Source organism: Perissodus microlepis, chromosome 17 (genome assembly GCF_051167445.1).
Source record: "Perissodus microlepis isolate ML-2025 ecotype Zambia chromosome 17, ASM5116744v1, whole genome shotgun sequence".
NCBI lineage: Eukaryota > Metazoa > Chordata > Actinopteri > Cichliformes > Cichlidae > Perissodus > Perissodus microlepis.
The window spans coordinates 10,156,088-10,183,165 of NC_140477.1; the positions used below are offsets into that span (position 1 = coordinate 10,156,088).

At 41.2% G+C, this 27,078-nt stretch overlaps 1 protein-coding gene across 12 annotated transcripts in view; it reads left to right on the forward strand.

Annotated features, from left to right (window-relative positions):
- wnk1b (WNK lysine deficient protein kinase 1b) overlaps positions 1-26,470 on the forward strand; it is a 95,590-nt gene extending 69,120 nt beyond the window's left edge. For 6 of the 12 annotated variants that reach the window (XM_084910682.1, XM_084910670.1, XM_084910674.1 and 3 more), the window contains 24 exons: positions 231-305; positions 3,454-3,717; positions 5,227-5,297; positions 5,431-5,584; positions 5,763-5,879; positions 6,581-6,703; positions 6,848-6,899; positions 7,118-7,252; positions 7,666-8,542; positions 8,819-9,138; positions 9,223-9,281; positions 9,681-9,737; positions 12,183-12,297; positions 12,379-12,452; positions 12,603-12,890; positions 13,008-13,258; positions 13,479-13,554; positions 13,645-13,762; positions 14,346-14,543; positions 14,946-15,038; positions 18,102-18,143; positions 19,766-19,938; positions 20,339-20,395; positions 20,955-26,470. In XM_084910682.1, coding sequence (XP_084766808.1) covers positions 231-305; positions 3,454-3,717; positions 5,227-5,297; positions 5,431-5,584; positions 5,763-5,879; positions 6,581-6,703; positions 6,848-6,899; positions 7,118-7,252; positions 7,666-8,542; positions 8,819-9,138; positions 9,223-9,281; positions 9,681-9,737; positions 12,183-12,297; positions 12,379-12,452; positions 12,603-12,890; positions 13,008-13,258; positions 13,479-13,554; positions 13,645-13,762; positions 14,346-14,543; positions 14,946-15,038; positions 18,102-18,143; positions 19,766-19,938; positions 20,339-20,395; positions 20,955-21,380 — 4,215 coding nt within the window. In that variant the 3' untranslated portion in view covers positions 21,381-26,470. The remainder of the gene's footprint in view (positions 1-230; positions 306-3,453; positions 3,718-5,226; positions 5,298-5,430; positions 5,585-5,762; positions 5,880-6,580; positions 6,704-6,847; positions 6,900-7,117; positions 7,253-7,665; positions 8,543-8,818; positions 9,139-9,222; positions 9,282-9,680; positions 9,738-12,182; positions 12,298-12,378; positions 12,453-12,602; positions 12,891-13,007; positions 13,259-13,478; positions 13,555-13,644; positions 13,763-14,345; positions 14,544-14,945; positions 15,039-18,101; positions 18,144-19,765; positions 19,939-20,338; positions 20,396-20,954) is intronic. The other 6 variants (XM_084910675.1, XM_084910677.1, XM_084910676.1 and 3 more) reach the window with 6 other exon arrangements.
- The last annotated feature ends 608 nt before the right edge of the window (positions 26,471-27,078 follow it).

A 27,078-nucleotide genomic window follows, 5' to 3' on the forward strand; every position in this document is an offset into this window, starting at 1 on the left:
TCTAGATGCATCCCCACTCCAACACAGCTGAATCAAATGGTTGGATTACCTCTTCAGCATGCCATCAAGTTTGGCAAAGGCCTGGCAACAAGCCATTGATTCGATTCAGGTGTGTCGAGACACGGATGCATCTAGAAGCTGCAGGACAGTAGCTCTCGAGGACTGGAGTTGGACACCCCTGATCTACACTGTTTTCTCTCACCCACGTTTCTCTGTTTGTCCCTCTCCAGGTTGCCTCATCTAGCCAGAGTAGCACATCACTTCAAAGCCCCACACACACACCTCTGCCACAGTCACCTGCACAGGTACAGTTATAGTTGTATTTGTTAAATATATATCTATATGTGTTTTTAGCTAGGACTCTTTCTTTTCAAAGAGGTGCTATTCTAGATTGAGTATTTAAATATACATTAATTTATATATTATTATTTATTAGGAAACACTGTGTAACCTAACCCAATCCACTAAAGCAGCATTTCCATGAATGTAAATGTTAAGTTTTTATTTTGGTTGACATTTCTAGAAAGTTGATCGTTTAACTTTTTAACAGTAAAGTGATTGTGGGTTATTATGGCATACTGGATTGGCTTAGATTGAAGTGTTCCTAATTGTACATGTGGGTGGTGATAAGTCTTTTTAAAGGTGCCTGATGGCTCGTATATCTGCATTTATCTTTAGTCATTTACACACTTATGCATATAATACAACTGCTCGTCCACATTTTAAATTCTAATCTGAAACAAATCTGCTAAACGCAATTCATTCACAATTCACACAATTCATAACAGTGTCTGTTATTTCACCTCAGGGCTAGAGTACAAGTTGCCTTTAGCATTTCCTCACTTCTGTACCGAATACCCAGAGACAAATGCACATACGTATCTGTGGATATGTAGTGAGGCATTACACCTGCTGTTTTTGAGTTATTTTGTCTTGTTGCATGTTCTGCTTTCTTCACTTTTCTTCTGTTTTTCTTTCCATTTTCTGGCTTGCTCGTGGGCATGCTGCCTGTGTTTACCACCGGGTTTGTTTTTACGTGTTTTTACGTATCCACTTGTATGTCATTGTGTTTGTGTGGTATGCCGTGTGGTTGCGTGTTTAGTTTTGTGACTTAAGTCCATCTCCCAGTTTAGAGCACCTTTATCTTCTGTACCAAGTTGCTCAGCTAGCTCTGTCTCAGGTATCGTCGTAATTGACACTGTAGTTTGTTGTACTGTAAGTGGCTGTGCCTGTTTGTCTCTGTCCTCACGTAAAACTGTGATGTATTAACTGAATCCTTTGAACAGAACATAGACCTTTTGAGTAAAGCTGTGTATTCTCCTGACAGTGCATCTTTGTTTACCCCACATGCTCTCACTGACCACCTTAGTAAAAGCATGGACAACAAACACATGAGCACGGAAATGGAGATGGGCAGTATTTCCAGTAATAGTCCAGTATTTACTTTGGTATTAAGGCTGAGTCAATATTTTGTTGGAAAAAGAGTGTTTTTTTTCTCTGTACTCCACTGCAGTGCGTTTTAAGTAAAGCAGTCGACATGTGATTGAAGTGCAGACTTTTAGCTTTGATTTAAGGGGTTTAACAACAATTTTGCATGAACTGTTTAGGAATTTTAGCTATTTTTATACACAAGCCCTGATTTTCAGATGCTCAAAAGTAATTGGACAAACTGACATCATTTTAAATATTAGAATTGATTGTCTTTGAAGTTGATGACCTTAACACTATGGACCTTAACACATGGGATGCCCATGGGCATCATTTTAGTTATTTCATCTGTCCGAAGATTTTCTTTTCCACAACTGTGAAGACTCTTTGAGATGTTTTCTGCCAAAGTCCTTATCAGGCCTTCTTGTTCTTGAGGTGAAATCAGTGGTTTGCACCTGTCTGAAGCCTTTGTGTTTCCATTCATGAAGCAACCACCTGATCGTAGACCTGATACGTCCGGCACTTTGAGGATCATAAACTCTGTCATCATGCACCTTCAGGCCTTTTGGTGTTGCTGAGGTCATCAGTGCATTTATGTTTTTTTTACAGAATGCACAGGATGGTAAAGCCTCTACTAGTCTTTATTTCTTCCTTCATTTACACTGACATCTTTTTGGGATGCTGTATCCACTCCAGATATTATGTCTCCTTTATTTATCATGATAATGAAACAGGTCTCTCCTGGCCATGAAACTGTTTGTCAGTCCATCGTCTGGTTATTTTTAGCCTCTGGACATCAGGGACGGTGTATAAAGTGGTTATAATTACTACACAATTAATGCAGTATTTAACCCCTTGGATAAAGCAGGAAGTCTGCACTTGAATTACATTTTGATTATTTGATTTTAACTGTGGATCTGTACATAGGCAAAACTACAAAAAATTGATTCTCTATCTAACAAATTATATCTTAAAGAATTATAAAGAGTAACACGTCACGTCCGATTTAAAGACAAAATATGGAATTTAAATTTCATAGCACGGATATTTTAGTCTTTTAGTTTTACAGTAATGATTTCATGACTTGCATTTTTTTTATTTTTAAACCTTATAGTATAATTTTCATTGTTTCAAACAGTGAGATTGGCCACTTAAACACACCATTAACCAACTTGATTGACATTTTTTTGTATATAAAAATGAATGTAGTATCTTTGCCTTGCTGTAAACGATTAAAAATGTGTTTTTCTAAATGTGTAGATTGAATCTTTGAGTAAAAGACAGCCAATGATTCAAATATTAAGCAATATTTTTGGTTTTGTTTCTTTAGCTGTTAAATTTTCTTTTCACCATTTCTGCAAACATGCAGTTTTTATTGTTACTGTATGTATTTCTTTTATAACACACAACACCAAGCAGTAGGTAATAATATTTATTCAGGACGTTGGATCTTGAAGACTAAAACTAGAAAGCTGTTTTCGTTTACAGTGTTTCCATATCTTGACTCTTGAAGGTTTTTAGCCTTCTTTTCCCATTTGTGATGTGGTGTTGAGAGTGTTGCCCATCTACATTGTAAAGCCGTATTGCACGTTGTCTGTAGGGTTTGCTCTGTTGTTGCATGGTCTTCCAGTGGTGTGTGTATCACTCAGCTGTTCTGTCACACAGTGTGTGTTGTTTGGTTTCAGAGCTTGGTATGTCCTTACTAACAGGCTTGATGTACGGTCCTGTTGTCTTGCTTGGTTAAGTTTTTGTTAAGGGTGTGAAACATGTCAGTAATGTGTTGGAACTGTGGATGACTCGCTCCTTTGGCGTCTTTATTTTAACATGATTTATCATGGAGACCAGTAAAGACCCAGACTCAGTCTGTCCATGCTTGTCATGTCTGATCCCTGGCTGGGTTTTTCTACTTCCTTATCCCCCCATGACTTTGCTCCCGTCCTTTTCTCATCTTCTCCTCTTCCTTATCTTCTTCCTTCTCTTTTCTCCTTTCTTTTCTCTTTCCCTCTGTTCCTCCTTCCTTCTCAGCCTGGTGTAACTCCACCTACCTCTACCGTTCCTTTGGTGACCCTTCCTTCTCCGTTGCCGTCTATTGCCGTCACAATGCCGAGCGCGGCCGTGGCTCCCCCTCCCTCTCCTCTGCCAGTCCCTGTTGGGGTGGTGCCTACTATTGTTTCCCCTCCTCCTCCTACTCCCGTACCCACATCTGTGCCTCAGGCTTTGGCCACGGTGGTGCCAATCATCAGTGTAGTCAGCGCCCCGCCTGATACCCCCATGGAAGCCCCCCCTCAGGTACTGCTTATAGATGGTCGAACCCACCAAAAGTGAATGAAATGAGAATTTTCCCAAATTTTAAAAATCTTGGAACTCATGCATGAAGTTTTTTGGGTTTTTTTGTTTTTTTAACACCATCACCCTTTCTACTGATAGGACCTCACAAAGTTACGAAGTTCTTGTTTTTTAATTTGAAATGCACATCCTGGAGTATTGTTATATGATAATTCTGTTTGTTAAAGTTTTGCGAGTAAGAAATGGAAATGCACAGCTACAGTTTTGTGTTGTTTAATTGCCTTTTGTGGGTTTAAGTGTAACAATATACAGTCAGTTAATAATTGCTGGAAAAGCTTCCATGTCTTGTTGGTGGAGTGAGTCAAAAAAATAGAAAAAACATGTTTAACCTGCAAAACCAAATTTTTTGATTAGTTTAAAAATAAATCTAAATAAATATAATGTCCTGTGGAACTGATCAGTAACTCTTCTTGGTTCATATTGGTTCGGTTCATTGAGGTTTTCAGGCGTTTGTTTATGCACAGCTTTCTTAAAGACCTGCCGCAGCATCTCAGTCAGCCTGGGGTCTGGACTTTGAATGGGTCATTGCAGCAGCTTGATTCTTTCTCAGCCACTCTGAATTGCTGATTTGCTGTGACATCGTCTTGTTGCATGATACAACTTTGGCCGAGCTTTAGGTGTGGGACAGATGGCCTCAGATTTGACTTAAGCAACTTTGGTACACAAAGGAGTTCATGGTCTGCAAAATCGTCACGTCTCCGTGCTTGACAGTTGATATGCTGTGTTTGCTTTTCTCTATACGTGGTGCTGTGAATTACGGTCAAACATCACTACTTTGCTCTTGGCTGTCCATGAACATTGCTCTACACGTCCTGTAGTTTGTTCAGATGTGGCTTTGAAAACCTAAGCTGTGCTACCATGTTCTTTTTAAAGAGAAGAGACTGTGTACTCCATACTCGGTCATTTTCTAGTTGTACTGTCATGAACTTTAGAACTTAACATGCTAACTGAGGCCTGTAGAGTCTGAGATGTGGGTTGGGTAATTCACAGTTTCTCTGAGCGTTGCACGGGCTGTTCTTGGGGTTGGGAGGGTGGAGGCGGGGTAGTGGGACACCTGAATGCTCCAGATGAACACTGGCTGATGATCAGTTCATCAAGTCCATTTGAATAGCAGCACCTGGCTGCTACTTAACCTCATCATTTCTTTGAAAGGTGTAAGTGTGGACTTGGTTTTTCACAAGTTTGAATAAAGTTCTAATTTAAAGGATACAGTTTATTCCATCCTTGTTCCATATTCTGTTTTTGACATTCTCAGGATTTACTTGAACTTCTGAAAATTCCTTGTCTTATAATCTAGCTAGCATTTGCTTCTGTTTTTACACCCGCGTTAACTGTTATAACTTCCTGCTATTTTTCCTTCCCTTCAGTGTTCCTGATGTTTGTGGTGACACCAAACCCGTGTGTGTCATGCGTAGTTTCATGCATATATCTGTGTGTATGTGTGTGTTTCAGCCTGCCTCACAATCTTCAGAGTTACCTCAGTCCCAGCTACAGCCGCCTCAAGTTCTCTCATTCATTGAGAGGTAATACTTGCACGTAAACACACACAGTTACTCTTCCCTGAAATCAAGGCAATTTCTCTGAATGACATTTAAGCACTCAGTGCTCTTTTTCGGTCTTTCTCTCTTACTGTGTTTTGCTTATGTTGTACCTCAGTGGCCATTCTGAGACTTCAGGTTTGAGCGACGGCAACGAGGGAGGAGGAGGAGGTCGTCATGAAGGGCGCTCGGCCAAGCGACACCAGAGACGTTCTGTGCGAAGTCGATCACACCATGAGAAGACGACCAAGGCGAAACTCAATGTTCTCAATGTAATAGCGCACACCTGATAAGTCCTGTGAGGTCAAAATTAAAAACAGGCCCTGTTTTCTACTGCACCAAGTATCTATTTAATGGTTGTTAGAAATGTGTCACTTACAGTAAAGTTATTTATTTCCATTCATTATCTTTTCTTTCTGTGTATGTATTTCTTGATGTGCTTGCATGTAGATCTCCAACCTTGGAGACAGGGTAGCGGAGTGTCAGCTGGAGACCCACAACAGGAAGATGGTGACCTTTAGGTTTGACTTGGATGGAGACAACCCTGAGGAAATTGCCCAGATCATGGTGCACACAATATCACACAACGACTCACATCCACTGTTTTGATTCATTTCCACTTGCTCCAAATTATAGTTGTTCTAAAATTCTGTATATGAATTGAGTTCTGAAGGATTTCGTATAGTCTAAGTTCTGTTAACCAGTTACTTTTGAGCAGACTGCATGCATGTAAACAGCCCATGTGGAGAGCAAGTTTGTCATTAGCTTTTTTAATTAAATAAATTTAATTCTGACGTTGCAATCTATTAAAAATGACTATATTACTTTGTATGACCCGTCAGTGGAATTGCATGTTTCAACAGCACACAGTTACCAGAGTGGATATTAAACAATATTTCCTCACAGCTGACCAGTTGCTACTTTGAATATGAGCGAATGTTGGCTCGTCAGCTTCAGCCATCCAACATTCACGTTATACTGACTGTAAATCCCTATTAATAGCTCTGTATTAAGGCTGGATTGTTTTTACGTGCCGGCGCGCCTGCTATCTGCTCTGCGTCATCCAAAACCACTAAAGTACATGCTCTAGTCCTTGCACTTTCATGGAGAGTTCTCATCAGACTCTCACACAAGGCAAAACTACTCGTATGTTACCTCACACTCATGTAGGAAGAAGGCTTATATAAAGAAATATTGCTATTTGTGACTGATAATATTACAAATTCATAAGCATGTGACTAAGCGTGACCTTTTCAACGTGCATGCAGGTCGAGAGTGAGTTTATCCTGGAGAGCGAGAGAGAGTCATTTATTGAACAGGTCAGAGAGGTGATAGAGAACGCTGATGAGAAGGGTCTGGAAAGAGATGCCAACAGCCAGACAAAGAAAACAGTGAGTCTTTATTTTATTCACTGCTACTGCTATTGAATTTTTATAGCCTATCTATGGTGTGTCTAAACTTACTGGTCATCTCTATCTTTGCCTCTAACAGACCAACTGTCATTGTTTAATGCATGCTCTCTTGTTGATCTGCAGATGGCAGGTGACACGGAACAGCAGAATCCTGCAATATCTGCCCCCATGCAAGGTAAAAAAATGACGAAAGACAAAGCCTTAAAATAAAATAAATCCGAGACCAGGTTTATTGAGCGGCATGGACCCTTCAGACCTTCTGAATGCCCTTGAATTTCTGAATGGAAATCAATAAATACACTTTTGTAAACACCTTTTTTTTTAGCCTGAAAACCTGCAACAGAACATGTCCTAACATATCCAGGCCGTGTCTCACTCTTCTGCCTTTTTTAGGCATCCCACCCAGTCCATCTGCACAAGTGGTCCACTCGGCAGGTCGGAGATTTATCGTCAGCCTTGTACCCGAGGCGAGGCTGAAGGAACAAATGCTTCCCACCTCTCCTTCTCTTGCGCCTCATGTTGAGACGGGTAAGGATTGTGTGCATTTGCGTGCATTACCTGTAGAGATCGTGTGTTGCCTGAGTGGCCTTAATTTTCATTCTATCAAATGAATTCACATGAAGTTGAATAAAAGAAACAGAAACATTCTAACTGTATTTTCTGACAGTGCTGATCTAATTTGCCCAAAATTGTGTAGGTTGAATTTGTTGATTTTAGATATGTTTTTAACATGATTCTTAATTGATAAGGTGTAATATATACATAGCTTACTATGTATGTGGTACACTGGCTGAAATTTCTAATTTAATGGCTCTGCACACTATGTAGGGTGTTCTAAATAATTTGGTTACAGTGACCTATAAATCGGTGTAATCTGTGTGGAGCTAGGAATTACATATAATCATGTGGTGGCTTAAAATAGTTTAATTTTTCTCTTCCAGTTTCTCCACCTCCATCACAGACTCCAGGTCAAGGTTTGGGCTTGTCCCATTCTACAGGAGCAGTCAGCTTACAGCAAGCATTCTCTGAACTCCGACAGAACCAAAATCAGCTTGATTCAGGGCCCAACACTGCCCCACCCTCCATCCACTCCACCCATTATCCACTTCTGGAGCCTGCAGCAGCTTCTGTCCCTTCACAGAGTAGCACACTCACTCCCACTGTGGATGCCGCTGCTGGGCATGTCCCTTCTAATTTAAACACAACACAGGATGCCTCTCTTCCTCCTCTTTCTGTATCCTCGACCCCTTCCGCCATCCATCTCAGTCCTCCCTGTTCCTCTTCTTCTCCCCCTACAACAGTGAATCAAAGCATCCTTCAATCACAGGTACTTCCACAGCCAGTAACTCAGGCTGTCTCACAACCCCAGACACAGGTACAAGCACAGCCTCAGCCCCAGGCTTTCAGCCACCCTCAGTCCCAGACAGTTTCTTCTGTCAGTGCTGCTTCAGTACCTTCCACTTTACCAACAGTGGTTCCCCCTCAAATGCTCACCTCCCCTCCTCTAGCCCACACTATTCCTTTTGTGTCCTCCCCGCCCTCTTCATCTCTTATAGCCAGCGAAGTCTCCTCTGATCATTCATCAGTCTTGCCAACTCCTTCCCTGACCTCCTCAGTCATCCCCACCACTGCCATCCTAGGTCCCCAGCTCGCGCCCTCTGTTGTCTCCCTCCCTGCTCCTACTCCCTCATCTTCCGCTGGAGGACTTCTGCCGGTGACCACAAATGTCCCCACAGTCCAACCAACTTTGGTGCACTCTCAGCCTCAGACAGCAGCCCTGCCTGGGCAGACACACGCCCACAGTGACTGCGAGCCCAGGTGAGAGGTGGTCACTGTGTATTTATTTCTATTTGTGAACTGCTTTAAGCAGTCAGTCGCTTAACAAGGCAAAAAATAAAGTTAGTTTACCATATATATATATATATATATATATATATATATATATATATATATATATACACACATACATACATACATAGTCAATTTTAGACTATATTTTGTGTGGAAAAGTTCTTGAATTCTTACTTACTTATTAACTTATTTACTCATAAATACTGATTATTTCTGAGACTTGTTGTCACCGATCTCCTTCAGATGTGAGCACTCCTCTGAGTCGCAGTGCAAACCAGACGACATCCAAGCTCTGGAAATGAAGCTGCGCTCTCTCTTCATGGACCTCGGAGGCGGGGTGCCTTCCACCCAGGGAGACATCATAGCTGCTGATCTGGCTGCTGTGGCAGGTACCTCGTCGCCAGTAGGCCCTTGCTCCACCTCCACCACATCTGTCGCAGCATCTGGCTCCATCCAGTCAGCCATTCCTCCTCAACCCCCTTCCAGCCTGGCGCTGGGATCACTGGGATCCCCTGCTCCAATCCAGGGCCCTGGGACGCCTGTCTTCACCCCTGCACAGTCTAGTAGGAATATTTTAATCTTTTTTATTTAGTGGTGGTTAATCTTTTCTTCTTTTTATTTAATGTTGCTTTCTGCATTTTCTATAGTCATCCCTGTCTCATTAGGCCAGACCACTCCATCCAAAACGCCCTTATCCAGAGTACCGGTGAGTTGTATAATTCTAAACTTTTTCTAAAACTAAAGGTTTTTTGAGATGTAGTTCAATAATTTTTTGTATTATGAAGTGTCGTGTGGTCAGACAGCATGTGCATGTTAGCTAATTTTAACTACATATTTTTTTTGTTTGGAAGTCACAAATAATGTAGTTTTGGGCGATTTGTACAAGTTGCGATCAATGAAATACCAAAATCTTTTTTGATCGCACCTCGTATGTCTTCCACAGTTTTTCTCCCCAATTTCCTTAAAACTCATCTGGCATGGAAATTCCTTGTAACATTCTTAACCATAAACACTATTCTTGTTATCTCCTCTACAAATCTCTTCTCTTGTCTTTCTCATTTGTCCCGCTCCCGTGCTTTCATCACTTCTCTTTCTCCGGGATTAGGCCAGTTCTCCTCCTTCAGAACTCCCGCCACCCTTCCCTGGACCTTGTGTAATACAGGTGTTCTTTTTTGGATCATTTTTTAAGACCGATGTGTCTGATACAGTGCAACACTGTTTATAGACTGCTCAGTGTGTTTGTAATGTCTTTTTGCAATAGCTTCATCGGATTTAATTTGTGCTGTGCATAAGTTGTGCTTCTGCTTTTTTTCTGCCTTTTCTAAATTCCGCTAAAATGATTCATCTCTCTGAAACAGCAGCGTTATTACAGCTAATCTTAAAAAACACTAAGATGAGACACTTAAAGACCCAAAATAAAAAAGCTGCAGAGATGATACAGCTGATACAAAGCCTACAAGGACAGTAAAACTTAAAAAAGAAGAAATCTAATGAAACAATTACATTAAACAATTAAGTAATTTAACTTCAGTGTTACTTTAAAAAGAAGTCAAAAGCACATAAATGCAGTGTCAGATGGGTTGGTTGACAAATGAGATAAGGCAGGAGTCTCTGTGGACTACGATGTTTGCAGATGATGATGAGATGATCTTTAGTGAAAGTAGGGAGCAGGTAGATGAGAGCCTGAAGAGGCGGAGGAATGTGCTGGAGAGAAAAAGAGTGAATATCAGTACAAACGAGACAGAAGACGTGTGTGAATGAGAGGGAAACAGGTGGGAAGGTGAAGTTGCAAGGAGTATGTGTTTAATACATGGGGTCAACCATCCAGAACAATAAACAGTGCACAACAGAGGGAAAGAAGAGAGCGCAGGCAGGGTGGAAAAAGGTGGAAATGAATGTAGGGAGAGAGGACACGCAGAGAGTTGGTGTGACTAAAGTGGATGCCAGGCGATCCATAATGGGAGCTGCTGAAAGAAGAAGACGAAAAAGTCTCTGTGGACTTTTAAGATAAAGACTGGGAAGCACATGGAGCACTGGTCAAAGAGAATGACCAAACAGATTAGAACAGTTTGTCAGACAAATGCAGCAGTGAGCAGTTTGAGCACCAATGACTTCAGGACAGACAGACAATGATTTCAGGTGCCAGACCGTGAATGCTTCCGTTTAAAAATAGGCTTTCCTTTCAACCAGACAAGCACATTGAATAAATAGAGAGATAAAACAATCTGATCTGCCCGGATACAACATCCCGTCCCTTATGTAAGTCTCCTGGGTGAGACATGTCTCGTTTGATTAAGATAATCCTGCGGTCGTTGAAGTTCACTTGGGATTTGTTTTTAATTATTTATTTTGTAATTGTAGTTTAATTGCTCAAGAATGAATGGCTTTGCGCAGCTTCTGGATCACATTGTTCATTGGCGAAGGAGAGAAATCTGATTTTTTTTTTTGGTGAGGAACGGTGTTAAAAATTACAAATTTTAGACTTTAACTGGTCCTAATTTGTATGCTTTGCCAAGTTTTGAGGATGGTTAAAGCATCCAGTTGGACCAGAGGTTAGTTTAATCAGTTTGCATTTTTAGTCAGATGGTATAACTGGAAGTATTTTAATTACAGTTTGCTTGGAAATGTTCATTTAGACTAGAGGATTTTTTAAATAAACTTCAATGATATTGCACCCTATAAAACAGTGTTACAAAATCCTTGACAAAGAGAATGGAGCATGGTGTATATTCAGGTGGGCTATGAGATCACACACAAGGGCGATCCAGCTCATCGCACACCAGACGATGGCTCAGCTGACTCAGCTACACATCAGTAACATCATTGGCAAATCTCCTATAGGCTGCACCATATAAACTGCTTCAGCCTTCCAAAGGTTGTAGTACATCTGCAAACCGCTTTGCAACCCTCTCCAGCAAACCTGCTATTTTAATGTTGTGTCTGACTTAATCAGTGTGCCGTATCTGTTGTCTGTTCCACTTGGGAGGTTTTGCTGGTGCTCTTCTCATGTCCAACTTTCCGTGTATGTGTGCAAAGAAGCAGCAAGGTCCCAGAGTTGAGCTTTGCTTGGAAATATGAATTGCTGCTGATAGAAACAACAGTCTCCTTTTATTATTAGAATACCAGCTTACCTAAATAAAACAAATATTCTATCCCTGAAAACAAAATTACCATAAAAGCAGAAAATAAAGACTAAAAAACATAATTGCACTGAAAAAAAAGTCCAAGATTGTGCATACATGAACGGTGATTACAAAGATAGCCTTGATTATGGAATTCTTAGTTTTCCAGGCAGTGAGCTGCAAAATAGAAGGAAGCCAAATGCGAACCAGATATTCAGCAAGAAAACACCTGCCTGCAGATCTAAGACTGCAGTCTAACTCACAGCGGAGCAGCACTAAACAATGAATCAGTTTAGCTGAGCTTGGAGTTTGGTGTTGCTTTAATCCATAAAATCTTAAAATCAACTGAAATGTTTGATTCTGGCTGATCTGTGCTTATGTTGCTAATCAACAGCTATTAGTAAAACCTGCGTGGCCAAGCCTGCCTCTTTTTGCACAGTTTTTGTTCTTGCATGGTCTAACAGTTTATCTGCCCACCTCTTCAGTCTCAGCAGCCTCTGGAGGACTTGGATGCCCAGTTAAGGAGAGCGTTGAGTCCAGAGACTGTTCCTGTGGGCGGTCAGGCCTCCCACATTAGTGTGGCTTCAGTTGGACAACCAGGTATGTTCGATTATACCCAAATCCTAATGTTATATTTTTGTATCTGTGTGATTTCTAAAGTATCCATCATATGTTCCTCAGTTCCTTTTCCAGTGGAGGAAGAAACTTTGTCCTCTCCTGTTCATCCCCCTCAAACTCAATTAGGACGATTTAAGGTAAAAGATCTTCAACACGAGACACCGCACATGAATACCGTCTGCATGTAAGGCTAGCATAATGAATATACGCTGGATCCCAACTGACAAGTAGGATCCAAGTGTTTCTGTGTCTCATAGCCTTCTTCCATGTTTCTCTTCGATGCTTAGGTCTCACGGGCTATCGAAGAGCCCGCTGTCCAGCGACCAGCCTGCACCGAGTCTTCCTCCACCACCTCCTCCACTTCATCTTCTTCATCATCCTCTACTCTCTCGAGCCCAGAGAACACATTGCACAAAAACTCCTCGTCGCCTCTGAAAGCGGAAGGAGCAGGAAAAACAGGAGACGTGGTGGACGGGCCCCCTCACAAGACTCCCGTTGGATCCCACCACCCCTCCCCTCTAACATCCCCTTGCCCCTCCCCCAAACCGCCCACCACCACCATAGGACGCTTTCAGGTAATCGTTCACTTTATTTTCTCTGCCGCCTCCTTTCCTTTTCATCTTGTGTCCTTTTTTCCAGTTTGAATTCTCTCCCCTCCTCTTGTTGTTTTGTTCATATTTTCAATTTTTTAGGTTACTCCTAAACCCGAGGCCCGCGTTGGTAGATTCTCAGTCAGTCGTGCTGAGGAGCAGAGTCCTCCACCTGCTGCCAAAGCTGCTAATGGACCCAGCGATCCTGGCCAAGTTTTGACCCCAGATTCTACCCATAAAGCTTCTCTGCCGAGTCTAAACAACTCCTTCAATAACTCCTACATCAGCAGTGACAATGACTCGGAATTTGAGGATGAGGACTTCAAACGGGAAGTCACTCGGCTCAGAGAGAAGTGAGTTATCCCTTTCTCATTTTCTTAAAGTGTCAGAGGAAAATAGATTCACACGTCCATTCTTTGTTTTATTGTCCACCTTTGCTTCTTTAGTAAGGTTAATGGCTTTGAAAAACGTGATTTTTCTCTCCTTCTCGTGCGCTTTTCTTCTCCTTTTCCTTCCAAGAATGATTCCGTTCTTGTTACTTCTATATATCTTATTTTACTTTTCACCCACCAGGCACATGCGTGAGATTCAGGAACTTCAATCCCGCCAGAAGGAGGAAATAGACCGTCTGTTCACCAGGCTGGGAAAGGTAACCAGCGAGTAAAAAACAAAAAAAACTGCAATTAAGGCAGCATCACAAAAAAATGGAATGCGAGAATTCTTTCTTTTGGCGTTGTAGGTTCCTCCGCCTTCAGTGATCCCTCCTGTTTTGGCCTTGACTGGCAGGAGGAGACGGCCCACCAAAAGCAAGTCATCGAAATCGTCCAGAACCAGCAGCAAGAGTCCATTACAGCCAGGTAGGCTTTGGTGAAAAGATGAACACATGTAAAGGCTCAGTTCATTCAAAAAACGATTTCTTTCCCACACACATGTGAAAATAGTTAGTTTCTATTAACAAAATAGACAAACTCGAAAATACTGACACTACCAGACCATGAAAAGGTGTTCTTCTAATTTGGTTGAACTGACCCTTTAACGTTCCACTTGCAAACAGAAGCACACACGCACATACACGGAAAGAACGACCTTAATCTTGAACCCTAAGCCCACTACAGCCAGGACGGTTCAAAAACCTTTCTCTAACATTGCATCCTCTCTGTGTTTATGCATCCATGTGCACATGTATGTATGTGTGTTTATCTGCTTGTGTACACCTGCACGTGGGATCAGGCTCGGAGCTTGAATATTTCTGACTGCTTTCTCCGTCTGTTTTTCTCTGTGTGGTTGTGTGTGGGGGCGTGTCTCTGTAAATGTCTGGGTAAATGGGTCTCTTTAACTATCCATTACCTTTGTGTTTGTGTGTTTGTGTGTGTCTCTCTGCTTTCTGCGATTGGTCCTGGCCTGCTCCTTCCTCCTGCCCATGCCTTCTGCTATCTTCAGGCAGCACTTTATCCGCCCAGAGCGTCCCGACTATGTACCCCGGCCAGCTGGCTCTGCTAGCCCCAGGAGGATTAGCCGATTCGAACAGCAGCACTCTGCTCCAGCCCCTCAAACCCTCTCCCTCCAGTGACAACCTGTGTTCAGCCTACACCAGCGAGGCGGCCCTCTCTGTGCCCAGCCTGTGTGCTCCCACCCCAGGTATGCATCCGCTGAGAGTCCCGGGCCTCGTTGCATCTCCACAGCATTAAAAGTTCACACAAACAGCTTATTGTATGCTTCGCATGCAGATTAAGACAAATGCATGCTGTTGGTTTGTCTTCACTCACTCACAACAAGATCTCCCATCTCTTTCTGTTGTTCTTTGTTGAGAGAAAAAAAAACTGTGAGGGCTAACTCAGTGTCCTTTCTGTGTATTCTTCAACTGTGTCTCTTTTCATCTTTTCCTTCTCTTCCTTCTTCTTATCGTGTCTTTTTTCAATTTTCTCTCTTCGGTTTTATCGCTCTCCTTTCTTCTCCTTTCTCCTCCCCTTCACCTCTCTCTTCTCCGTACTTTCCTCATCTCCTCTCTCCTCCCTTTCTTTCCCTCCTCCCTCTCTTCAGGCTGTGTAAAGTTCAGCTGGGGTTCGGAGCGTTTGGCCTTCAAGCCTGGCGGCAGGAGGACGCGCTTTCTGAGTACGCCCTGCTTGGCTCTTTGTGTGTAACGCTCTATTTCTTTGCTCTTCTCTTTTATCTTTACTTACTTTTGTTTAATTTTTTTCCCCCATATATCCGTCGAGTCACAGTCATCCTCTCCTGTGGGTTTTCTTCTTTGGTGGAGGAAGACCCGCTCCTGATATCATCAGTGCTCTGCAGAAATCTGTTAAATTTACAAAAAAAAAACCACGCAAAGTCAGTTGAGTAGACATAAACATCAAACTTTGTGATTTCAGAAGTTGAAATCTGAGTATTTTAGTTAAACAGACAAGCAGAAACAACATTTTTACCTTAAAAAAGGTTGTAGGTGCATAAAAAAAGTAAACAATATAAGATCTTACTGCAGGACGCAAAATGTTCAGATAGTGATAGTTCGTCACACCCAGATCTTCCGACAGTCATCTTTACATACTATTTCTTCATTTGTAATCTTGTTTCTTTCTTTGTCTTCCTTGCCAAAAATGTTATTTTTTTAACTGCCTTGGGCCCTTTTGGCTACAGGAAATAAGAATCGTTTTACTATAATAAGGTCAAAATGACTGAAATTGACAGAAGATGCAGTGTCAAGGCCCTGAAATGATCAAAAGAGACACTGAATTAGTGACACTAAGGCTTTTTTCATTTTTAAACAAGCCCATGTATCTAATCAAAAATCAGGTAGTGTGGCTCTGGGTCATAAAAATCTAAAAATCCAATGAATTCAGAAATTGACAGCATTAGCAGGGAACTAAGTTTCATTAGACGGCTCCTGGTCAAAGCCCTTATTAGTCCTGCTTGATTGATGACAATATGTTGCAGATTAATACTGCAGAAATCAATTTTAGAGCTACTTCTAGCTTCTACTGCCGCTGCTCCGTCGCAAATACAACAGAAGAGCCGATTGACCAAACATATCTATGCTGTTGCGATAAAGTTTGCTGCATGATAGCAGTTGGTTAGTTTTTCCGAGAATTTAGCAGGAAAAACTTAAGGATGACGTCTTCATTTGAATTTGACCCTTTAAAGTCAAGTGTATCATATTTGATACATGTTTACAAGTTTTTGTCAGTTTTTGAGTCTTCTAGATCATCAGTGTGATGATGTAGAAATAAACTGCACGATTAACTTTTAAGGATGATGTAGCAAATATGATACAAATTAAAACAATTAAAACTTTTCTGGCGATTATTTCGTGATTCGGGCTTTAAAGGGCTTTAAAGGGAAAGCTAGTGAATACAGCAGCTAAAATGGACATGGATTTTACAAGCAGCTGGACAGTCCTGTACATTTATACTTAACCTTGTAACTAATGTTCTTTGTGACGTTATTCAAGCTCAAATAAGCTTCTATCCTAACAATAATCATTACAAACATTCTCCCTCTGATCGATTTCATCTTCGGTTCTAATAAATTAGAGACAGATGAGGCCGTTTTGTTTGTCTGCTGGTATTAATTTCAAATCCTGACTGCTTCCATTTCTAACCCTTATTTCCAAATAGCGAAGGACGGACATGTTGATTATTTTAGCTTTCCTTTCATGCATTTTGAATTTTTTTAAATAAGCAGTTTGTTTTTACATCAATTAAGCACACTTCAAAGCTTTGATTTCTATTTTACTCTTAATAAAGTGTTTCTATTAAACCTTAATCTGTAATGCTCAAATGTTTTGTGCTTAAGGGACGTTTCTGAATGCTTCTGAACCCTCTGCAGCTCAAACCCTGTCTCTCCCTTCCTTCTTTCCTTTCCTCACTCGGTGTCCTCACCGCCCGCTCAGCCGTCCCCATGTCGCTGCATCAGCAGGAGTGGAGAGAGGCATACCTGGGTCTTAGTGGACTCGAGTTATTCTTGTTCCTTAACATAGTTTTAAAAAGTGGATTCAAATTCTTGCTTATAATCAGGGTGTGATTTTATGCGTCCCTCTCATTTTTATCGCTGCACTTTGAAACAGTCTACAGCACAAACTTCAGTCTAATTGGGAGCTGATTTCACTTTCAGTGCTTGCAGTCTTTTTAAGTAGAAATTTCACTGCATGGGGCGGGCTTTTCATTGAGCCAAAAAGCACCGCATGTTCGTTCATCTTGTTGAACTGCAGCTATGCATGGGGCCGCTGTCTGAGACATCCTGCAGACGTTACTCACATGCGGTGGTGCAGCTGCTATGATAGGCTGACAGAAAGTAAGTAGGTGCACTCCTGTGTAAAAAGATCCACTCTGAGTCAGTCATTAAAGCAGGCTGTTGTTTAAGGTTGAGACGTAGGATTGTACTGCAGCAGAATATTTATTCAGCCTAACAATTCTTTAAACTGACAGTAATCTTTTAGCTTATTTCATTTTAAATAGTGACGTTATGGCACAGATGGATTTGAGTCTTGCTTGTATCATTAGGATTGATTGGATTGTGACTGAAAGCACAAACGTGATGCTGAGAATTTTGCACGTTAATTTAAAACCAGAATCCTTTTTTGCACAAATCCCACCCTGTTTATAAAAGTCTGAAAATCATAGTCGATTACAATATTTGACCCAGGTGTGGTAAGGCCCTGTGAGCTGCAGAGAGTATCAGAATCACATGTGAAACCAGGTTTTGGTTTGCCCATAAGCATCTTAAAGCCACAGTACACATTTATGGCACATTTGGCTGTGTGCAAAGGCAAATCTGGATGGTATGATATTGTTATTAAATTGAAAGAAAAAATGTCAAGAGCTTTGGTTAAATAATATGTTCACCTCTGGGCTAAAAGTAACTGTCGATTGAGGTCTGCATATCTGCAGAAAATTGTCTGTGTATCTTACCATTGTCAGAAAATGCTTTACTCACTTGTGTGGTTGTACATTAAATAATAATAATCAGGTGCAAAGTCTCCTCCACTATTTGCTTTGTGTTTCTGGGGTCACGTTACATTGTGTGACAGGTTTTTAAGATGTTCCTGGGCAGCTCAACACCAAAGTCTCGTTTGTTTCAAGGTCACATTATTATGCTTATACCTGTCACAATGTGCATTGTGTTTGGTTGTTGTGTGTTGTGGGCGGGGCTTAACTCTGACTCTCTCCCGATCCCTCCAATTGTTGTCTTCCGGCCGCACAGGGAAGATGGTGAAAAAAGTCTGCCCCTGCAACCAGCTCTGTAGTAACTATCTCTCTTTTTGGTCTTTCCTCCCTCCCTCCCTCCATCCATACCAACTCCTCCATCCTTGCACTTGCTCTCCCACGCTTCCTCCCGCCTTCTGACGCCCTGTCGGTTACAGCTCCGACCCTCTGCCAGATTTGAGATCCGTTAACTTCAGTTATTTCAGCTGCTGCGTCTAAGGCGAGCTTTGCAGTTTCGATGATGACGTTTCAGGGAAAGTCCAGTTTGAGGGCTGAAATAACTGAAGTGTGTAGCCTTAACAGATCTAAACTGACAGCGCATGCACCTGCAAGCTCTCCCTCTCTCTCACACACACATATAATGTGCCAAACACTAACACATACAAGCTGCCCCTCCCGTTCCTCTCAGCCTTCACCATGGCTTTTGGCTTGGACTACATAGACCAGAATCCCATGCTGCTGCAGTCATTCATGACTCAGCGTCTCCTCATTCTTATTTTCCTCCATTTTGTTTAGCATGACATGACAGTTTATTTCTATTTATTGATTTATTGATTTATTTATTTTTGTCAGACCAACTGTATAATCCTTGACAATCCTTGCATATTCTGCCTGTTCTCATTTAACATCTGATATGAACAAATCATGTCAATATTTAACGCCCATGCTCATTCTGCTGGCATGGCTTTGGGATGATCTTGTATGCAAAGGAAGTGCATCAGCTTCGTGTGATTGTAAGGGTAATGTGCAGTTATGGGGATGTTTAAAACATAAGAAAACACGATCTATCTGCAGTACGTGTATATGCTTTACATATCTTTATGGTTTTCCTCGTAGCATTTATAAATGAATCTTTATCTTCTCTTCCACAGACCTAAATTATTTATAAAAATTGCATATTTACAAAAGATAAACCTGTATTCTCAAAGACTTGTCTGCAGTATAAGGGATCCAGAATTAAGGGACTTGAAACTGTTGTTTGAAGCGGCAGAGTGTGCAGCGTCTTGTAGCAAAGAGCTAATTTCACAGGCCAGTGTTTGGTGGTTTCCTATTGGACTGATTGACCAAGTCTGTGTGCTCTTTAACACACAGATGCCAAGAAAGCCAGCCTGCAGTGTGTGCTTTTTTTGGAGTTTAGTCTGCATTAAGTTTGGTAGTGGGTGAAAAAAAAAAACATAATACTTCCTGATACAGAGCTTGAGCACCATCTAGTGTCTGGGAAATGTATTCAGAGTTAAGAGGTGCACAGGGTCACTGCAGGGGCATTTTGAATGAGACTGTTGCTCTACAGGCTGTCCAGTGTGATCTGATTCCTTGTTATAAATAAGATATATATATATATATATACTATAAAGGGTTCAGCATTTATCCTAACTGCCAAAGTGCCCTTCCTCTGCTATCATAAGTTGTCTCTTATTCCTGTTTATCATCATGATCTCCATCATTAAAACTAAACAATGCAGTTCTGTGACCATGTCGACATGCTGAGCTGCCCTAAACCTCCTGACCTGACCAACCTCTGTCTGCCCTTTGTGGTTAAGACAGAGCCGCCTGCCGCCAATCACAATCATCCAGATAACATCAGCTTTGCCTCACCTTTTAAACATTATCTCACACTATTTGCTCTTTTCCCTCCTCTCTTGTGTCTGTCTTGACTCTCAGGGACTAATAGCACCAATGCAGTGAGCGGTTCAGGTGGTTTGGGTCAAAGCCAGGGGGGTTCTCAGTGTCTGGCCCCCAACATGCCAGCCCCACACCAGAGGAAAGGAACCTTCACTGATGACCTTCATAAACTGGTGGACAACTGGGCCAGAGATGCCATGAACCTCTCACAGGTTTAGTGCTGTTTTTGAATGTATATTTTAAAACATAGCAAGAGTTTTCATATCAAAGAAAAATATATTTTATCAGTGACTCAGCAGGTCCCATAGTTAGTTCACTAGATATGAAGACAGAGAGGAAAGAGCTTAAACTCTAAAACCTCCTTTTTAGAAATGCAAATGTGTTTGATCTGTTGAAGAAACCTGATCCAAGGCCTTTTGGATGCATGCAAAAAGTGTTAGCCATAACTTTGAGCTATTAATAAAAAACCCTGCAGTGTTAATCTTAAGAGAAAGGTCATGAACATGATAAATATTTTTTCTGTTATCAGTGGACATGGAAGCAGTTTTTTGTGATTAATTATATATTACATCATTATGTTTGTACAGTAAATTAAATATTGAACTTTTTCAGGGTAAGAGGAGTGCCAAACAGCTGCAGCAGGCTCCGGTGCAGGGACACAGCTATGAGGTTAATATTAAAAAACACCACATCACATCATTTCTGCACTAAACTCTTAGAAAAAACACAAAAAGCTGTTTGATCCCTGCCTGCTTTACTACATTCAGATTTCTGGATGATGTGCTATTGTATTCCCTTAACAACTGATCTTTTGGTGTTTAATTAAAATGCATTATTTTGCATCATGTGCCATTTAAAAACACAATAAAATTTACAAGTTATTATATTACAATGTGATGTTGATTTCTCAAATTGATACTTTTTACTTTTCAGACATGCAAATTCCTACAAAAATGTTTTGGTTATTTAATTATTAAATTCCACCTGACATGAAGCAAATCTGCTGTGTTGGTGGTGCAGAGAGTAACACAGTTTCTTTAGCTAAGATAAATGTCGCATGGCTGTATTTTTGGGGTTTTTTTTAACTTACATTTTAAGCAGGCTTGGTTAATAATTAATTTTAACTCCTTGAAAGACATCTTTACCTAGCACAGGGAACTAGAATCAAATTATTTAAGAGAAAAATGCTTAATTTTGAATTTTGAATGACGTTTGTCCTCCCTTGCAGGTTATCCAGTCAGCCAGTCTGGGCAGGAAGTACTCCGCTCCCAGCCAGCTGTGTCCCAGCAGCATAGGTGGTTCAGCCCACATCCCAACAAACTCCAGCACCGCTACCTCTCTGGCTGCCCGAAAGGGCTCTTTATGCCACCCTCCTGCCTCCTCCACTCCACCCCAACCCCAGCTTCCCCAGTTCATCCACTACACCCCAACTGCTGCCTATAGTGCACAATGGTCTGGTCCAGCTCACAGCCTGTCCACCCCACACCAAGCACCAACACAGCCTCTGCTGGTCAGTACCTCCCAACCCCTGGGCCCCTACCCCACGCCCCAGGGCCAGATTCCAGGCCAGGGGCCACTCCAAGCTTTCCATGTGACCAATACCCTGCAGAAATCAGTCAGTAACCCGGGAGGACCCAACTTGAGGACCACGTAGGGCTCAGAGTCGAGGCCGGTTTAAATCACAGCCTGAGAGGACTGGTGTGAAGTGGAGTGTTCATCGCTGGATTGACTAGAAAGTGTGATTGATTTTATTTCTTTTGTTGAGACGGGGGTAGGAATTAAAGTGTGCATGAGAAGCCACTTCAGGCTGCACTTCAGAGAAAAGAAGTGCAGCCTTTCTGCTGTGGGCTTGTAGCAAAAGAAAAAGACTCAGAGTACAATGATAAAAGGCCAAAGAGGTTCTGACAGGGTGTGTGGGCTTGCTGTCAATAACTGTCTGCATGTTTGCTCTTATGGCTGGTTTACACTTGTTGGATTTCACGCTCTGACATGAGTTAACATATCTTTACATAATATGGGTTAGTGAGTCGTGCTTACTAGACAGAAGACATTACATCAGGCTCAGGAGGAGGAAGAATGTGGTAGCCAGCTTTTACAAAATCCAACTTGAGCCTTTGTGTCCGTGCAGTACCTTCTCATCAATTCCTGCTTGTACTGATTTTAAGGCCTCTGCTATCCATGTTTATCAGTCTCTGCTAGAAATCCCATCAAAAAAACTTGCAAATATGCATTTCTTCCATTGGGGGTGAGCATTGCATTGCTAGTCCTCACATTAACCTATATTGTTGCTTAGTGTTAGGAATCAAAATCATCAGTGTTTCTGACAGCAGTTAGCGTCCTTAAATCAAAGGATTACAGGAGGAGATGCAAATGGCAGCAGATAGAAGGGTGAGGTGAGAGCAGAAGACGAGTCCGCATAACTCTAATCGAATGTTTCAGGAAGTCTGAAGTTGGAGAGCCTTCCTAACCTTTAAAAGCACAAAGCGAGTCAAGATTAAATCAAATACATATCGAGACTAGATGTAGTCCAGCATCTCCGCCGTCCTCTTCTCCCCCCTCCCCACCGCTCAGTATGACAAAGTATTCAAGCAGGTAGAGAGACATGGAAGTGGGAAAGCCCTCCATCAGCTTCCTGTTTCAGCTCACTTTATGTCGATGGGGGTCCCAAACGGGCAGAACAGATGCTTCACGACTTCTTTCGTCCCTCTCTCTTCACCTCCCTGTTGCAATTTGAAGCAATAACAGCAGAAACCTTTTAGAAGAGGACAAAAAAAGCCCGAACACAAGAGAACTCAGTGTGTAAAAGTGACCTTGTTATCAAGATGATATCCATGTATAGTTTGTGTCTGTTTTTTTTTTTTTTCGAATGTCTGCTATGATGATTCCATTTTTTTTGTGTGTGTCGTCGGGTTGGTTCCCTTGTTGCCCCCTGCCCCACCCACCTAGCGCCGCCCCAGCTAGCAATCTGACGCATACACATTCACACACCCACGCAACTCTTATGACATTCATATAGATACACAAAGCCGCATACAGTCATTCACAGACTCATGTAAATACACTCACGCATAGTTGGAGGTGTAGCAGCTGTCAGACTCATGGGCCGTGCCTCAGTTCTTAGTGTCATAATTAGGTCGTTTTCAATATCTGGGTTGAAATGCAATGTACATTATTGTCATAATTATTGTTGTTAATGATTGTTCTATTTAAAAAGAAACAAAAAACAAAACCGTGTTCTGTCAATGGACCTGTTATATGTGCACATCGCTGTATGATGTGGAGACACTGTGATTATTGTTGTTTGTTATTAGCAAATGTTGTTGGACAACATTAGTTTTAGGGTGAATTTAAAAACAAACAAAAAAAAGCATATTTAGAATAGTTTTTCGGGGTCCTTTCGCTTTCAATTCACAGCTTTCCACAAACGAATTTTTGGAGATCGGTAACCCCTCTCTCTCTTTCTCTTTTTTTCAATAAGCGTCCTTCTGTCAGTTTACTGAGGACACACTTCCAAACCAATGCCTTACCAACAACTAATCAATCCGTTTTTTCAGGTCATCTCTATAAACTGGGTGAATTGAAAGCCGAAACTGACCTGAGTATAAAGACAAACCGGCGTGAACGCCAGGATAGTCGATATTTAGATAATAAAGTAAAGCTAGCTATTTTTTTCTTAATACAGTACTTGTCTATCAGACACTTTAAATAGCCCTCCTCTTCCCTTTCTCCCCTGGTTTTGTTAGATGAATGTGAATGTATAAAAACCAATGGTGTCCATTTTTAATGTACTTGAAAAAAAAAAACCCTGTCTTTTATTTTCGCTTGTCTTCGCTCCCCCTGACCCCTCTAGAGCCTCTAGTGATGGCTGGAGGTATTAAACTAGTGCCTTGCTTCCTTCCTGTTGCTTCTCCATTGGAGGTTAAAGTGAGCACATTGGACAGAATGTGTGGAGGATATAAGGTTGTTGCTGTGAAGTTTAGCGGATGAGGCCTGCAGTGTATATGTGCGCGCACGTTTAGGCCGGCTTGTGATGATTCCTCCTGAGTGTATTTTCTGCAAAATGGGGAAATTTGGAGTGAAATGCTCTGCTGCCGTTTGAACGAAGGTTGAGATTGACGTCCAAAGACGGAGAAAGGCAACCGTTTGTTATCAGTGTTGTTTCTATTGCTGTATATTATTATTTTTTTCTTCAGTTTTAAGGAGGGAGTTTATTGAAGATTGTATTCGAAGCTTGGACCACTCTGTACTTTGACCCGAGTGCAGCATACTTGCGGGGAGAGCATGCCGTGGTACAGTGACATAATGTTCTTTTTAACGTGAGATCAGCTGATATTAAAGACTCGTTTTAGCTTTCTGTCAGGATTTGAAACTCTGAGACCATCAGAGCTAACCAGGAATGTGATATAGGCCATGATGTCGTACTCTACTGTCAGAATAATTTGGGTTTACTGAAATATTGTGAGAAGCGCAGGCTAATGGCCCTGTTTAGGTATGTCTGAAATCTGTTTATACTTGGCGTTAAAATGTATCTGGAGGGATCAGATCACATGTGGATGTGGCACTAAATATAAAAAGGACCACCAAGGCACACTGTGATAGGCTGAGGTAGTCTGCAGTGCATCAGGCCACTTCTTTTGAAGTGTAAATATCGTTGTGCCCTGATGCATCCCCCTCAAGGACTTCAGAGGAAAGCATGTCACCAGTGCAAGATGTACAGTATAGGTCCTTTTCCTATTGTTCTGCCTCCTTTGCAAGTCACAAATGAATTATCTGTGTTTGTTTGCTAGCCTTTAACTATCTAGCAGAAGTCACATATACAGGAAGTATCCAAGCAGTCAGCTGGACACTTTCAAACAACAGCTGTAATCTTGTGATCCGGTCATGCATTAAATGCATTAGTCAAACTGAGTCTAAAGAAGGTTCGGTATATCTAAATAAGCAGCAACCTAACACTTGAAAATGCAACTTTAAAAAAATGTAGCCAAAAAAGTGTTTGGTGCATATAGATACTCTGTGACATCATCTTTTTCTGATACATTTTAAACTAGTTGGAAGTAACTAGCTGGAAGAATGAAAGGAATAAAGAAAAACAAGGCAGTACTTTGTCAGGACCCATAAAACTTCTGCAGTGGTGTACCACCATCCCTGCAGCGGTCTTATAACCCACGATGCCATTTTTTATGAGGAAAAATATTAACGAGGCTGCGCAGTTGTCAGCTGTCTTTACAGAAATTGAAAAACAAACAAATAAAAATCAGCTTTAACGAGTTTTTGAGTGAAGGTATGACAGAGATGATGGCAGTCATGATGATTGATGGATTTAAGGGAGTACGTGCAAGGCCTCTGGCACCCTCTACTGTTTTTTTTTTTTTTTTAACCTGTAACACAAATTAAACATTTGGTACAAACTTCAAAGCTTTGCATCTTTCCATTGCTTTTTGCCAGATTGTGTGTAAGTTACTTTGTAAAGTTTGTGCAAAAGAGCATAGATCTTTTTTCCTCGAGAAAAATAACGCGACATTTTTTACTACTTGGCAAGTTTGGTTGAAGCTGTGAATAGTCATTGAGCCACTTTGCTTCTGAGTTCTCAATATAAGCATTCTGTCAGACCTTTAATGATGCCACAAACTCAGTGCCATTTGATTTTTTGTTTTTGTCAGTGGAGGAAAAAAGTGGCATAGTTACCTGCTTTAATTCACTGGAGCTGTTTAATTTGCCAGGTATCATCCTGGATCTGCACTTTGCAGCTGCAGATTTGAGGTTTGGTCATATTTTACTGTCTCTCTGTTACGCAATGATTACAATAAAAGGAATACCTGCTGCGCTGCAATGCCGTTGCATGCAGTATTAAAACTGTCACTTTAATAATATCAATATCAAACTGAGATTACAGTAGGTTTTGACGGCTATGCCCCTGCTGGAAGTGGGTGCAGTTATTGTGAAGTTTTGGAGTTGTCGTGGAGGAATTTTACTGTGAAAGGCTCGAAAGTTTTCCAGCACAGGCACTCTTATTGCGAAGTTTCCTCGTGTTAAAGTGGAAAAGTAGGATTGTGTGTTTCAGGAGAGGCGTGCACGGTGTAGCAATAGTTTGAACTCGCTTGCATTAGAATCAGTTTCCTGTTGATGTGTTTTCCAGTTTTCGCCTCTTCAGGACTCGCTTACCCTTTACGCTTTTCACTGTAGAAGTGCCCACATGTAAAAAAACAAACAAAAGAGAGAGAAAAACAACAATAAAAGAGATTCTGCCTTTCAGCGCACACACACACAAAGCCACAGTCACAGATACATGCAACTCCTCGCTGTTTTATGTAGCTTGCTCCTGTGAAATGATGTCTTGAAAACAGCAACAGTTTCTGTGAGCGTTGCTGAAAATATGTCGATTTTCTTTCTTGTCTCTCTCCACTCTCACATTTAGTTTTTTTGAAATCTCACTTGTTTTATGTGCCGTTTTACTGTCTCTACCAGCTCCTAATTTAATTCATTGCTTTCCTTTTTCTGTATCGTGGTTGACGTTGTTCAAACGTGGTCGGATTTTAAGTAAACAAATATGGAAGAATGAAAGAGAATAACAAAAAAAATAAATACATGTAAGGAGTCATCGACAGCCTTTAATGGTATGTTTTGCACTAAGTATAGAGTGTTCAAGCTTCTTATTAAAAACAAAACTTTGCGCTTTGCGCTACAATACAATAAATTTGTTACTTTATTTGTAAAAACTTAATAAATAAAAGTTGTTTAAATGAATCTGAGTGGGGTTTTTGTGTATTATTTGGGTTGTTATGGCTTAAATAGTTTTTCTCTGCTGACTCAAACCTTTCAAGTCTGGATGAATCACTCCATAATAATTATACATTCATTAAGAATGTATTCTTAACCTTCCGCTGAGAGCATTTCTGGTGATGCTGCTACCTCTCATGTCCTGTGTCAGGTCTTTGCTGGACTTTTTTCCTATTTCTTAAGACATGACTTTCAGATACTTTTCATCTGAAGTATTTTTGTTTTTCTGGGGGGGGGGTTTTGGCCCCGCCATTTTTTCTTTTGTCCTCCCACTTGTCCAGTTTTTTAAGGCAACACAAGTTTTCGGCTAATAGCTCTTTGGGAATCACCTTGGTGGTGCAAAAATGCTATTTTTATTCATGCCCAACTGCATTATCTTTGACATTTTTCACATATTCAACTAAAGAAACAGGAATGATGTGTTTTGCACATCTGCGCAACAACACAAAATGCTTAAGGATATAATTTACAATCGATTCTTTGTTAAGTTGTCTGATATGTGTAGAAACAGTACCGATTTAGGTTCTTTTTTTTTAATGTTTGAGTGATTCATGGGTCGAGGAGTAAGGTGTAAG